The 15,337-nt window shown below is 45.9% G+C and overlaps 1 protein-coding gene across 1 annotated transcript in view; it reads right to left on the bottom strand.

Moving 5' to 3' along the window:
- The window catches only part of LOC119381582 (lithocholate 6-beta-hydroxylase), a 28,728-nt gene extending 15,968 nt beyond the window's left edge, over positions 1 to 12,760 (bottom strand). Inside the window, exons 1-8 of the mRNA XM_049412832.1 lie at positions 12,660 to 12,760; positions 10,934 to 10,986; positions 10,151 to 10,247; positions 7,607 to 7,732; positions 6,834 to 7,071; positions 4,034 to 4,164; positions 3,815 to 3,902; positions 2,867 to 2,936 (exon numbers count right to left, since the gene is read on the bottom strand). Of these exons, the coding sequence (XP_049268789.1) occupies positions 2,867 to 2,936; positions 3,815 to 3,902; positions 4,034 to 4,164; positions 6,834 to 7,071; positions 7,607 to 7,732; positions 10,151 to 10,247; positions 10,934 to 10,986; positions 12,660 to 12,662 (806 nt within the window). The 5' untranslated portion in view covers positions 12,663 to 12,760. The remainder of the gene's footprint in view (positions 1 to 2,866; positions 2,937 to 3,814; positions 3,903 to 4,033; positions 4,165 to 6,833; positions 7,072 to 7,606; positions 7,733 to 10,150; positions 10,248 to 10,933; positions 10,987 to 12,659) is intronic.
- Positions 12,761 to 15,337: the final 2,577 nt, after the last annotated feature.

Raw genomic sequence — 15,337 nt, 5'->3', positions numbered from 1 at the left:
CCCGAAGGTTGCGGGATCGAATCCCGGCCGCAGCGGCCCCATTTCGATGGAGGTGAAATGACAGAGACCCGCGTACTTAGATTTAGGTGTACGTTAAAGAACAACAGATGGTCAAAATTTCGGGAGCCTTCCACTATATACGGCGCCTCTCATAATCATATCGGGGTTCTTGGGACGTAAATTCTCACATATAATTATTATTAAGAAAATAGAAGGATCTGGTCTGCAGACAAACACGCATAATATATTCCATGATACATTTCAAATCACAAAAATAGCGAAAGTAAGAATCAAAGGCAGATACAGGACCAACCAAGTGCAGTAAAGAATATTTGCGAAGAAAAATGCAGGATTCACGCACACGTGAACGAAACCATTTTAAGCATGTAGCGGATATCAGTGTGTCCATTTATTACGCAAGGTTAACACCGGCAGAAGTTATCCTTGCATGTGCATTCGAAATACCGGCCGGAAACTTACGCCGCAAGTGCATAATGTGTTCTTCGGATGCCGCTTGTCACGTTTGATTTTTACTGTTCAAAGAAACCTCGTAACTTCTAAAACGATACAGCTCCCAGCGTTTCTGGAATGATTGGCGCACTGCGGCACGCAACACCCGGCAATGGTGACGGTAGCGAGCGTATAAAACTGGAGGGAAACGAGCACCGACCTAAAAACAGCACGCGCGCCACGCACAAGTGACCGGGCGGGGGATTCAAAATGGCGGCCACGCTGCCGCCAAGGCCGAGGAGGCGGCACCTGCCCTTTCAAAAGCTGACACCACTCTAAGCGGGGGCGCGCGCATCGAGGCATTCTAGTAAGCACCTCATACATATGCTAACAATGTGTCTTCAGCCGCGACCTGCCGCTGAAGGTTTCTTTCCTTTATATATATATATGTCTCTCTCTTCTTTTTGTAATTTTTTGTTATGTTTCTCGTGCATTTAAATTGAAATATAAAAATAATATTGTCTGTTCTTTCTCTGGCTTTAGTGTTCGTTTTCCTCATACACTTATGAGCAACTAGATACCGAGAACCTCGTATCCCTTCATTTATTTTTTGCTGTTCTCATCTCACGCCGGATTACATACTCCGACGCTGCGACGTTATTCTCATCTTGTCTGTAAACATTTTGTTTATTTCTGTTGTAGAAGCTAGCATTTGTAGCCATTGTAAGAGGGTTAAACCACTTCTATTTTCATGTCACTACAGAATCACTTATATAAAAGCACCAATAGCAGCCAGTTGTGTTCAAGTTAGAGTACATACCGTGGTGAACTCACACGTGTATGAAACGTACAGGCCTAAAGAAATTGCAGTTTTGTTTGCAGTGCTATATAACTATGTTCAGCTGAAGTGAAGGGTATTCTTGCCAGTTGTAGTTTTTCGCATGTTAGTTTGTAAATACTAACAAATAAGTACTGTGGAAGGTTCAATAACTACAAGCAATCCGTACGAGCGTATGTTACCTTGATTATGTAACCCGCAATACTAACCACACTCTTGGCTACCTGCGCCGTAATTTTCCTAAAACACCCTCTTCCTTAAAACTAATTCTGTACAAAGCTTTAGTCCGTCCAAAACTGGAGTATGCATCCAGCATCTGGAACTCCAGTCAATCCATAGTAAATACATACTAATCTTTACACTCGAAACTGTTCATAATCGCGCAGCCCGGTCCACTTCGTCCAATTACTTCCGCTACGCTTCTGTATCCACAATGAAGAACACACTACAAATGCCCGATTTGTCTTTACGTCGCAATTTGCTTCGTCTCTGCCTCTTACACAAAATTTATGAACCGCAATACATTTCATCACGGCCACAAATTTAAGGTTGGTGTGCCACTTTGCCGAACTAGCCTATACAACGAGGACTGACTTCCGGCCTTGTTGTTATGACATATGTTAAATATTTAGCGCAGATTTATCAAGACGGGACAAGACGAAGGGGAACACACACGGGATCTAACTTTTAGATGCGAAGTATCTTAAGGCGGAGCTCAATCCGGTGGTGGTGGTGTGCGGCGTGACCACCCTTACTGCGCATGCGCATACCCTCTGCACACACCTCCTCTCCACTCACCCTCTCTCCTTTCCTTCTCCCCTTCCCCTCTCCCATACCCCTCTTCCCTCCCCCTTTCCACTCTTTTTCTGAAACGCGGGCTAGACATGCCGAAATTCTCTCCTGCGCAACGCCGCGGTGAGCTCGAGCGCATGCGCGTCCCCTCCCCTTCTCTCTCCTCTCCTACGCTGCCCCCCTCTCGCCCGCCTGTCGACAGCGTTCCCCGCTCGCCCTGTGAGAATTAACGGCCAGGCTAGATGGAAGATACGACGCGCGTAGCGTCCCTCTTCGTGTTCCACGACGCGATGTCGGTAGCATGCTCAACGATCGCCAACGGAACGCGATCGTGCAAGTGCTCCGGCTTCGTATCGCCTCATGGTCCCCTTTAGCGGGAGATGGTGTAATTTTTTACAAATGATCATTTGTTGATCACTTGTTGAAAGTTATAACGCCTGTGTGTGTCCCCCTTCGTCTTGTCCCGTCTTGATAAATCTGCGCTAAGCGCTTAAAACTATACAACGGCTCTTTTATCTCAAAAACCAGCGCAGAGCGGAACCACCTTTATTGCTGCAATTACCGACTCTAACATCAGATGTGCCGTTCAAGATACCGCAATTAGTGAACTTGTATTTTAATAAAATGTATTATTGCACACTTGTACATATATTAACCACTCCATTCTGTAATGCCCTCGGGCTCTGAAAGTATTTGAAATAAATAAATAACATAAAATAAATAAATATATGTCCTGCTGGAGGAACTGACGTACATATGCATACAACCTTTTTCTTTCACTCTTACCCGCCGACGAACACTACGGTGGCGCTGGTAGCTATTCCCTGTGGTGAAAGCTGTTGCTGCTTGGAAATTCCTGTGTATGAAAAGAAAATAGATCAAGAAGCTACCCGAATTTTCGAAAATACATAACTCAAGTGCTCCAAATAATGTTAATGATATCAGTAATCACGCACTTCATGCTCACCCTATACATTGTGTGCTACACCGTTGATTCAATGTATGTGTATGTGAGTGTGTTCTTTCACGATATTCGCTTTTTTAAACAATTGAAGGAAATGACGTAGCCTCCGTTTTAGCACAGTTACTTGCGTTTGTACTTCCCGTTTCCCGTAGCAGATTAAGTATCACCTATTTCAGTCACGCAAATGCTCTGTCATTATTCTACGAAGCGTTTCTTAGAAACCAACGAATCTACTACTTGAACAGCACAACAAAAGCGTACAAACATACTTGTTCTTTGTTTTTCTTGTTTAGAAGGCACAGCGTATTAAGTTGCTTGCGTCTCTTTAAGTTGTAAAGGGTAACACTACCGTGCGCTGTTCCAGAGACATGATAATGGAAAATCACTGGAATGAGTCTTAATCAGGGCGTGTGTAATGAAGAATTGATGCGGGTAAATCTTTTTTATCTGGCGTTGGGGCTGGCATGTTGATGCCTATGATAACGTGCCTTGAGCGTTGCTCGAACCATCCACTGACCATGCGTAAAAAGGAACAACGTTTGTGAAGTCAACGCTACATCATTTCAGCCCAGCATACTGCAGAGAAAAATTTAGGCGATTTAGTCAGACATTGCAAAGTTTTAGTTAACTCGACGATGTTGACCCAAAATAGAGCAATTAGCTTTTTTTGTTATTTTTATCGTATGGACTCATGACGTGTATAATCACCGAGTACAGTGCGTTTGTAAGTATGGTCTACAAATAGGCAAGAAAATTGCGCACTGAGTTACCATTCGGGCGCTCTGCACCGTTGCTGTCCGCTCTGCCATTGGTGACCTCCGCGTCAATCAAATGTTGAAGTATGTCAGGCTTCCTAAGCTGCATTAAAACGATACATACGTCATTATAGGCCATCCTCATACGAGGTGATGTTCCGTTTCCTAAGGTGTAGTTAAGCCCGCTCAAGTAGGGCTCGTAGCATTCAGCAAAACGTTAGGTGGAATACGTACCGAAGGGTATTTCTTTCTCATTTCAATTACTTTCATCGTCTCCTTGCCGAGATTCTCAAACGTGAACTCTCCTAACATCGTGGAAAGCCAGTAGAATGGTTTCATCCATCTTCTGAACATTGTTGTGCACTCTGAACAAAAATAATAGCAGTGATTAGCAATGACTTTTGTGTAGCTCTAAGGAACAGTGAAACTATATTCGGGATTTCAAATTTTAATAAAAAAAAGCTTGGAGGACGCTTGAGCTTCGCCTTCAAGAGTAGAACGCGATAGCGTAATCGGGCACCGTTCTCATCGCCTTCTCAACTGCTAGCCTGGCTTCGGTTCTCAGTGCATGCCTCAACAGTGCCACAAGGAAACGATCGTAGTTGCGAGTACCATTGGCCATTTCAAACTATTCTAGCCCTTTCGGCCCTGGCGTCGTCAATTGACGACACCGCACAAAAGTTCCCCTAGCACCTCGGGAATGAAACCAAAACTGCTCATCCTTGGGGAAATAATTCTTCAATGATCCCCACTGTGATTGACACCAAAGTTGCGACATATTTGCGGAGCTGGGAGCCACAAAGAAGAAAAAGCTTGACCGGTGTCATGGGTGACGCCGAGGCGGGTCAGATGAGGCGGCTAAGCGCCGTTTTCGGGACGTCGTACAGAAGCTGTTTCAAGGAGCACCACACTGAAAAATGAGGCGTGGTTCACATTTTGTGTACTCTAGTGAGTAGCAGAAATAAAGAAGCCATTTTCCTAATTTCACAACCACTGAGCCCTGATGACCTAATTTGATTACATGCTAATTAATCCATAAATACTTGCACCACTGGCTCAATTTTTCGTTTTTGGTCTTCTGAGGTCCTAACCCTTAGGAAAACACGCGCAAAAAATGTCTCCGGCCAAAATAAAAAATCCAGGGCTGAAAGGGCTAGAATACCTACTGCAAGTACAGTTGCGAAGTGCCCACTACGCCATAATTCTTCCTCTTGTGAATCAGCGAAGGGCCCACTAGGTGTCCGTAAGGCAACGCGCGAACCTACGCAGCTGCTCACTTTGTTCATGCTTTTGCTGCTGATGATGATGATTAAATATGTCTGACCGCTTTGTAATAGGTGGGCCTTTAAATCACCCACTCGTTGCGCAATTCACATGTTTCGACGCCGGGCGTTATTGTGCGCTTCTGCCACGCAATATTATATGCGTTAAGGAGACTCCTCCCACTACAGGACATTCATATAGTGGATTTTTTTTTCGAAGCTGTTCAAGCAATGGCGCGCCTCTGTGGTGGGACACCTGCTTGCCATGCAGAAGACCTGGGTACGATTCACTCGAAGCAAGGATTTTTATTTATTTTTTTGCATCTTTCTCGATCTTTCGGTCACGGACAACGCTGATTTTTCGCTCACAACCAACGACGCCGACACCGGAATTTTTGCGAAACTTGCTCATTAACGCTATCGCGAATATTGTTTGTACAGCCAACCAACGGGCTCTTGGCCAATAACACTAGCGGTGTTATTGAGAATTTCAAACTGGTGTTTTCCGACCACAATACTGCAACAATTTCGTCGGTTCTTCCGCAACGAACCTCAATCATTATGGCAAAAGATCTTGTCATGTCGCGTGCATTCACATCTTCTGCGTTTTAGTATCCTTATAAACAATGAAGTAAACTATATGAATAATTTATAGCTCCGGTAAATTTGGTGACAATGCTTTTCTTGTAATCTAGTTTTAAGCTCATGATAGATATGCGACCATTGGATAAGGACTTCTCTGACTGCTTATTCAAATTCGGCCCACTCTGCGTGAAACTGTTCTAGTATCTTACTCAACATGTGCGTGGTTGTTCGTTGCTAAAAACAACACCGAATCACTGTATATAATGGTAACCGCCGAAATATGACTTCTAGCCATACTTGATGGCACCTTCTAAATAATTTTACCCTCGATGAATATTTCTCGTAGTATTCTCCTGATCTCAGTGCAAGAGCAAGCTCTCTTAATGGTCCTAAGCATTTTGCTCGAGTTGGATTCCCGGCCATGGCAGCAACATATCGATTGTAGAGAAACGCAAGATCATCTCTGTATTGTGCTCTGAGTGAAGGACACCGGGCCGTCAGAATTTATCTGCAGTTCACAACTGCGGCGTGTCTCCATACAGTATGGGTGTTTTGGCACGTAGAACCACATGTAACTTATTTGCAAAAGCATGTAGCACTGGGCGAGTTGGTTAAGGTTCGTATTTAAAGCAGCGCGAAATACGGAAGCACGAGAAAGAAAAGACCACGGGACAGCACCTTGTCCGGTGGTCTTCTTTGTATCGTGCTTCCGTCTTTTACGCCAATTTAAAAATGATGGCTTATTTATTCGTTACCATCCTAAGGGAAAATTGGAGGCGACCCTGATCCTTGATTCAGGTGTTTGGTAGTCTCTTGGACTAACATTGCTTCTTCGCACTGCCGAAGCGGATCTCAGAAGCCGCGTAGAGTGAAGCGCGTGGTTCAATGGCAATATGTGGAGTTTTACGTCCCAAAACCACGATATGATTGTGAGGGACGCTGTGGTGGAGGGCTCCGGAAATCTTGACCATCTGGTGTTCTTTAATCCTTAACTGGAACCAGAACAATTTACTTCGTGCCACTTGTTTTGTTACAAAGATTTTTGCTGAATATTCGGAAAGCGTTAATGCTGGATCGGAAGTGCTTAGAAGAAAAACAAGAATGCTACTCATGGTTCGTGCCACTAAAAATCAAGTGTTCAGCTTAGTATTGGTTCACTATGCACAGTTGTTCAAGAGGATACCTACGTGCGATCATATGCAGAGGACCCTTCATGACACCCTTGAAGACTCCCCTGGCGATCTTTAACAGCGGATGATCGGGTTGCCCCTGAAAATGCTCGTCGATGCCAAACGCCCCTCGGGCCGTGTGGTCCATTGAGAGTTGTTCGAACTCTGGCAGCATGTGAACTTCCCTGTCCGTGTCGGCGTACTTTTCCAATGACTTTATGAAGATGTCAACGTTTTCTTCCAGATGTGGCATCATCTAGGCAGTAAACAACAACGATAGGCTTCATTTCAGTATCAAATGTGTATAGAGATAGTTCTCGATTACACTTCTCGAATATTTCACGGGTGTCTATAACTCAAAATTACGAAAATTAGCATAAAAACACGACACGTGCTCTACAGTGCACTCTACATTACTTATCACGCAGTAAACCTTGTAAACATAACACTTCAATACGAAGTTCCAGCTCGCGGGGAGCTTGGTAATAAAGTATTCACGACCCTAAATTAAGTAAAGGCTCAGACTGGCACTTCGCTAAACGTTTTCACCTATATGATCCGTGTATATCGAACACCGATTGTACAACTGCTAGGCGTCATTATTTGTGCTTACAGTGGTCACTCTCTCTCTCTTTTAGAGTGGAAGTGGCGTGTATTCATCTCCGATTTCGCTGTGTACGGACATCTACATTTCAGACGTATGTATGGCTCTTTTCTGTACACTTCTCAGCGAGCGAAGTTACATAAGCTCCTGAGCTCACTCGTGTTTGGCCTTAAAGTCGGCTTCTTACCGTCTTCAGCTTGGCAGCACTCATGCAGTATGTGACTCTGCTTCGAAGACCCTTCCACTCGTGACCTCCGACGTGCATGACGGATTTCCCGAGCACGGGATGCATCTGGTCTATCATCATCGTAAACTGTGGGTGAAAAAACAAACAAACAAAGCCTCTTTGATGCAAAATTAACTAGTTTGCCCGGCGGGCCTAGGATGTAGAGAAAGAGGGAGGTTGAGTGAAAGGCAGGGAGGTTAACCAGAAGAAAATTATCTGGTTTGCTACCCTGCGCGGGGGAGGGGTAACTACTCTCAACAACGTTAGCACGCCTCGATGACCAGCCGCTTTCCGAGCAACCAATTTTGCAGTGCCGAAACATTCGAGCTTCCGACCAGAAAGCGACGAAGACGCTACTGAAGTTTTTGCGGTCGACCGGCCTCGCTGAACGACTATGACACTCCCGTGCTTGAGTGTGTGTGTGTGTGTGTGTGCGTGTCTGTGCGTGTGTGCATGTGTACGTGTGTGCATGTGTGTGTGTGTGTGTGTGCGCGCGCGCGCGCGTGTGTGTGTGTGTGTGTGTGTGTGTGTGTGTGTGTGTGTGTGTGTGTGTGTGTGTGTGTGTGTGTGTGTGTGTGTGTGTGTGTGTGTGTGTGTGTGTGTGTGTGTGTGTGTGTGTGTGTGTGTGTGTGTGTTTAACAGCGAAGCTGTTCAGCAAATCGTTCCTTGTCTGGCGAACCGAAAAACTATCATCATCATAAACGGGTGTGTGTCACAGAAATTGGGTGCAGCCCACTACTCACCACGGGTTCAAAAAAAATGAAGAAGGCAACAGTTAGCCCAACAAATAGCTGCGAAGCAACGGCGGCGAGCCAAAGATCCCGTGTACGTACAATGATAGAATACTAGGGAACCGTAAAGGCAACGGCGGCTGCGAGAAGACCCCGAAGCGATGGAAGGCCTACGCCAACGACGACGTCTCCCCAGATCTATGAGAGGTGAGAACGCATGGTTTTAATGCGAGGTTCTGTCGCTGCAGATTGGACATCCGTGTCGTATCTGTGACTGTTTGTGGTTTCACTCGAACTTCTCTGCCCTGAGAGAATCAACGTAGGAGCAACCTAGCATCACCTAGCTAAAGCCCAGTAACGACCTAGAAGCAACCTAGAAACAACCTTCATCACCTAGCTAAGGCCTGGAAACCACCTAGAAGCAACCAGATTAGTTTTCGTAATCGCCCAGGTTCGCTGTTTCAAGTCTTGCGCGGCTTATGCATGCTTCGTCATTTTCTTTAAGAGCGAAGCTCCTTAGGCCCGCACCCAATCCGCGCCGTCGAAGCTCCCTTCTCTTAAGCATCGCTTTAGGTTGCAGTGGCCAGTGATTTAAGAGGAAATATTTAGTCCTTGAGTGGTTTGGCTCTAGTGCACCAGAAATTCGAGGTTAAAAGAAATAAGCTCTGTGCAAAACTGGTTATAATGGTCGTCTTCACTTTCACCACCTTTATCGTGGATTGTGAAATGACAAACACCATTCTAGCGCACTACGGGTGCTTCGCCGAAGCTGGTAGCAGACGGTCTCCCCAACTGGCGCCGGCGCAAAATGACAATGAAACGCTGCGCACGCCGAACGCCGTGCGCGGCATACTATCCCCACCGCATCTTTACCTGCATTACCGCTCGCACCCCTTTCCCACCTGTCTCCCTCTCCCTGCGCTGCGCGCCGCACACTTACTCGCTCAGTCGTTCCCGCCACTGAGCGCAGCAGACGCTCTCCCCACCCACTCCCCACCCTACCGCCTTCATGAAAGCCAGCAGCGAGAGTAGGCGCATAGTCGTTTGCGTCCCATTTCTAAAGAGCTTCGCTCATCGGTTGTATTCGTACGCGGAACAACTGCTAGTTTTTTTTTCGTTATATTTTTAACCCTTTCTCTTTTTTTTCCTTCCTTACCTAGGATTTAAAGGCTCATTCACACCTGCGACTACATAGATCACTTTACCAGGTTGGCCGCAAATGGTCGCAAATTGCCGCTTTGGTCGCAAAGCGACTGATTTGCCTTAGTCGCGGGAACCTCTGAACCAACCAGATGCGCAGGAGCAGGACGTCAACTTATTTTACGGGGCAATGACAATTCGAGAAGAGGTGAATTCTGTGTGGCAACGGGTATATGTCGCTCGCCGCTGTGAACATCAGTCGCCTTGAGTCGCTTTTTGGTCGCCAGTCGCAAATGGTAGCGTGACCGGTGCTGGTAATCAGCCTTCACTCCAAATGCCAACAATGGGAAACCAGCAGTGCCACGGCGAAACAGTTTGAATACTTGCGGCTGTCATTTCACTTTTGGTTTCTCAGTAAAAGCCCACAATGGCTACACTTCGCTATTTTCATGTAAAAATGCCGGGCCCATTCCGATGTCACCAATGAAAATTCGATATCACAGCGTGTGTCAGTTGCAACAGGGCACTAAAAATGTGGTTTCGTATACACTGAACCACAAAGATCAGTAATCGAAGACTATACCGACTTCGCTGCATAGAAAAAAAAACAGTAAAAGTTGAAACGATCACTTACACCACGGTCCACGAAGTTTTGAAAATTCCGCACGTACACGTATTCTATAAAATCCAGGTCATTTAACACAATGAATGGTGCATCACCATTGAAGAACCTGCACGAAACACGAGAAATTTTGCACGTTAGAAAAAGGAAGTGCTGTATTTTTAAAATATTTTTATTGTTGAGGACAAGGGAAATTGTGAGACAGTCGAGCATGCCAAAAGAAGGTTTCTGTGTTCCACGGTTATTTCTCATGGCGACAGCGCTGCAACTGCTGCTAAGAGCACAGCCTAGGAAAAGACATGCAGCCACAAATTACGACGTAAACAATAGCTACTCGTTAATATAAAATATATGTGTGTGTGAGTGAGTAAGCGAGTGAATGTGCGTGAGCGTGTGCGTGCAAGAAGCAATAATGAAACACTGTTTCAGTATTTGTAAGCCGACCAAATAACAACCAGGCGAGTTTACCTGACGAGAAATATACCGTAAGCTTAAACGAACGCCCAAATAATACAGGACAAGTGTGCCCACAGTCAATAAATCAGGTCACAACAATCACTGCATGCATTGAACAGACACTTCTTTGCTGCACATTCTCCAAACCAATTTTCACAATCAACCCACGCCGATATTTCATTGAAACGCTTTGCCCCGAAATTAAAAATTAAACGCCAGAAGCCTAAGACCCCGCGTAAGTCCAAAGAATCATTTAAATAAAGCATGGATTTAGAACGTGCTCTAAGATACTGTTACGGATGATATGGGATGATATGAGGAGTGTTGAAAATAACTCACCCGAATACGTTGCCATACTTTTCAATCCATTTGCCAAGAACCTTATAGCTTTCCTAATGTGGAGCAGCGAAAAACAGTGATTAGTGGTGGCTCATATTCCAAAAATTCCGTTTCTTATTGGAAAAAAATAACCACCACTTCGTTAAATATTGCCATAATTATCTGTTTTCACAATGCGGTTGTCTTGTCTGATATCAACAAATTAGGTTCTTGATTCTGTACGAAGCATGTTGGTAAAGACAGAGACCTTCGATTCCTCCGTGGTGCCTGACTCAGCCCAACATCAGCCCAACAATACCTGGCACCCGGAAAAGCGGATATGTCGTCACCTGCCCTTCAACAGCTCGCTTTACTCCTGTTATATGAGAAGTACCAAGGCTACATACGCGTATACACCAACGGCTTCGTTTTGCCAAGCAGCTCAACTGCAGCTGTTGTGATACTGATCAAAGCCACAACAATCAAATTCAAGACCTCCCACCTTACAACATCGATGACAGCAGAGCTCACAGCACTTCATGTCGCATTACATTTCATTAGTGATGAACGGGCACAAACATGGACTATGTTCAGTGACTCCAAGGCGACACTGCAGTCTCTTCTGTCACCTTTACGACGCGGCCCGCACGAGCAACTTGTATTTGAGATTGCAGAAGAGGCGCACCATTAAACTGAGAAAGGACATGAAATAACTTTTCAATGGCTTCGAAGTCCTTGTGGGATTATCGGCAATGAACGGGCCGATCAAGCTGCCCTTTCCGCCCATACAGTAAACAATCAAATATTAATACCGCTCTCCAGAACTGACGCTGCACGGAAGCTCCGTGTGCTTGCTCGGCAACGCACGACGTCGCAGTGGAACGAGCCACACTTCCAGCACGCACGGCTATATCACCAAGACCCGACTCTCAGCCTTCGAATTCCTCCAGGACTTCGCCGAGGTGACGCTACCCTTCTGTGCAGGCTATGGTTGGGTGTCGCATTTACCTATGCGTAGGCGTTCTCCATAGGAATGGCCGACACCGCAGCTTGTGACTATTGCGGAAGGGATGAAACGATTCAGCATATTCTGTGCGACTGTCCACCGTACCGTTCGCAGTCGCTTTGCAAAGCGCTTGATAAATGAGACGACCGAACTCCTTCGGAAGAAAGAATCCTGCGCCACCGACAGGACTTACCGTCACAGAAGAAGGCTGTGCAGGCGCTAATGCGCTTTCTGCGTTCAACCGGTCTATCAGAACGGCTCTGATAGGAACGTCCTGCATGTGTGTGCATGCGCGCATTTTTTGTTTTGTTTTTATTTTGTCGCTCTCTGTCCTCTTTCCGACCCCTATTTCCCTACCCCTTTGCAGGGTAGCAAACCGGTTATTACTACAAGGTTAACCTCCCTGCCTCTTCCATTTCATCTATTTCTCTCGCTCTCTCTCTCTCTTGAATCTGTAGTCCAACATGGGCTGAACTTAGTATTGTAGTAACAGCAGAAAAGAGAAAAATGTTAACTGCAGTGGTTCAATCAAATTTACAGTTAGAGTCGAGTGACACAGCACTTCGCGAACGAGTCAGAAACCGTCGTTGTACCGAAAAAAAATTAAAGCACAAGTACGCACCAAGTGGCATTAACGGATCACAAAATTTTAAGAAAGTGGCCCGCCTAAGAGAAATAAGGGCCCATAATACGGAGTCAGAAATGTAGCACGAGGCTAAGGATATTTGACATTAGTCTTACCATGGAGCGATACTCCGCAAGGTTTCCCCATATCACGTTTGGTTCCGGGCCTGGTATGCCCAACTTCTTGAAGTAGTTGAAGTGATTGCGCCGCCACCTAAAATGCGTAATTAAGGGAAAAAATTGTCTGAGTGAGCTTGCTTCTGCGGTGGATACATTGGCGTAGCCGGGGGAAGGCGATTTTGCATCTGTGTATACACATACACATACAAACGCACGCACAAATATGCATAAAGTTTGGTTAACCTCCCCATCCCGTGCCCTGAAAAAAATTTCTGGCTACGTCCCTGGTTGATACTCTCCTTACTGCAGATAAAAAGGTACGAACAATGCATCAGTTATTGGTTACTACTAAGTACTAGTACTAAAGTTATAGTGGGATCACATAATCTGTCGTAATATTACTTTTGGTGAGACAATAAGAGATTTTTAAGGACAAATAAAAAAGGAAATGTCTGAATTAAGAGTAATGATTTGCCTTCATGTTGGCGTTTTATAATCTTGTCTATATTATCATTCTACCAACACCTCGGTAAAATTCATTACAGATATATAAGTCAGTTCGGTGTGCTGAAAGGTGTATTCCTCATCAGACGCTCCCGCGAAAAATGTAAGATTCTGCGCAACCTGCCCAGGTCCACTAAACACTTTCCTCAAACAATCAGACAGCCAATGCATGTGCCACGCTGTCGAAAAGTGAAAAAAAAAAGATGTTAACCCGTATTTACCCCACCTCATTCTTCTTACGTTTACAGCTCTACCTTTTATAAAAGCAATATTCTTATCGCTTAGAGAGATAGAAGGGACGCTGACACATTTTCCGCCTACTGGTTCACTGACGTGGAACGCCTCAGTTGTTCCTCCCTCCTTTTTCGTGCTGCCTCTGCCAATAACGATCACATTGTCAAACAGTGGTCTACAGTCACGATGACAACAATCAAAAGCCAGGTGACCGGCTCCTTGAGAGTTGGTCAACGAACAGTGCTCGCGCATCCGGTCATTAACACATCGTCTGGTTTGGTCGATATGTATACACGTACATGTCAACCGAATGTTGTGGATAACTTACGTCGCACAATTTACATATTTGTTCACATGCTTGCTTTTGCAGGTGCCAAGCTTCTGTCCCGCATTTTCTACGTGCGTGCACATTCTAGCTTACTCGTTTCATCAACTGGCCTGAAACGACTGACGCTACATCACACATATACAACGTACGACGATTATCTGCACGTGTACACCGATGGTTCTACGACGCTACATACCTCCACTGCAGCCTCTGTCATCCCACAAATGATTATCGCTCGACGGTCCCAAGCAGACCACAAGACCACATCAACGGCCGCAGAGCTTGTTGCTATCCGGGAGGCAATAAGATTCATTTCTGGAGAGCAACCTCATGCGTGGGCGATATTCTGCAATGCCAAACCCACTTTGCAAACTATTAATTGCGTCATAAGACAAGGCCCATATCATAATTTAGCTATAGAAATTGCAGAGCTTCTTCAGATTGCTTTGTAGCGCCGCGCCAGTGGCAGCCAGCCGGCCGGAGAACAAGACGACGAGCGCCGGTGGCTCGTGGCGCGAGGCAGTTGGGACGTTCGGGAGCTTTTGGCTGGCTGGACGCCACGGCCGCTGCTCGGCTTCGGCCTCTCGCTTCCTTCCACGGCCGTACGCCTTCGTCTTCTCATTAAACAAGTGACGATGGCACGTCTACATCGGACGCCGTCACGTCATAACAGCTTCAATAAATGGCCACCTCATCACTTTCCAGTGGATTCCTGCGCACTGTGGCGTGACGGGAAACGAGGAGGCAGACACTGATGCCAAAAGAGCCTTAAACAGTGCCCCTGAAATGCGCATTGCGTTTTCACGACCAGACACGAACGCGCTGCTTCGGTGCGTAATGCGCAGCTTCACACTTCGGCACTGGTCCAAACCGGAACGACGACACCGGCGATTGCACTAGTGGGACCCGGAAATGAAGTTCCGCATGCCTTGTAAATTAAAGCGACACATCACAAGTATCATTCATCGTATTCGTCATTGGGAAGGGGGGGGGGGGGCTTTACAAGACGTTATCACACCTCATCGGCTGCAGTGACACCGGTCCCAATTGTGATCACTGTGAAGTGTTAGAAACACTTGAACACATATTTCCTACCGGCCTAGCATATGCACTTGACCGACAGAAATTGATTTCCGCGACTGAACGATTTTATAATAGGTCATTGACTGGTGAGGTTGTGTTGGGCCCTTGGCCTGACGCCAACAGTGCAACTATGGTCGTACGAGCGGTCACAGCTTTCCTGCAGGCCACTGGACTGGATGCGCGGCTATAGCACTGCGCCAACTTGACGGGACTGTATATACTCACCATCGTCATTCATCACTCTTTTTCCTCCCATTTTCCCTCCCCCGTGTAGAGTAGCAGGCTAGAGCATACTATCGCTCAGGCCGACCTTTCTGCCTTTCTGTCAATAAACCTCTCTCTCTCTCATCTGAAAACACTACTTGCACACCGTGCCTCTCAGCAACTCTTTGATATCTTGAGAATATGTAGTAGAAGTTAAATATCTCCCAAGTATTCAAGTGTTCATGCCACGAAGAAATATTTTTTTTTTCATTATTAGTTTCGTTGAGCGAGAAGAACTGGCGCGTAAGGAATTTTTTGTTAT

Source organism: Rhipicephalus sanguineus, chromosome 2 (assembly GCF_013339695.2).
Source record: "Rhipicephalus sanguineus isolate Rsan-2018 chromosome 2, BIME_Rsan_1.4, whole genome shotgun sequence".
Lineage (NCBI taxonomy): Eukaryota > Metazoa > Arthropoda > Arachnida > Ixodida > Ixodidae > Rhipicephalus > Rhipicephalus sanguineus.
Note: the sequence above shows the minus strand (reverse complement) of the source record. Positions and strands in the feature narration are given on the sequence as shown.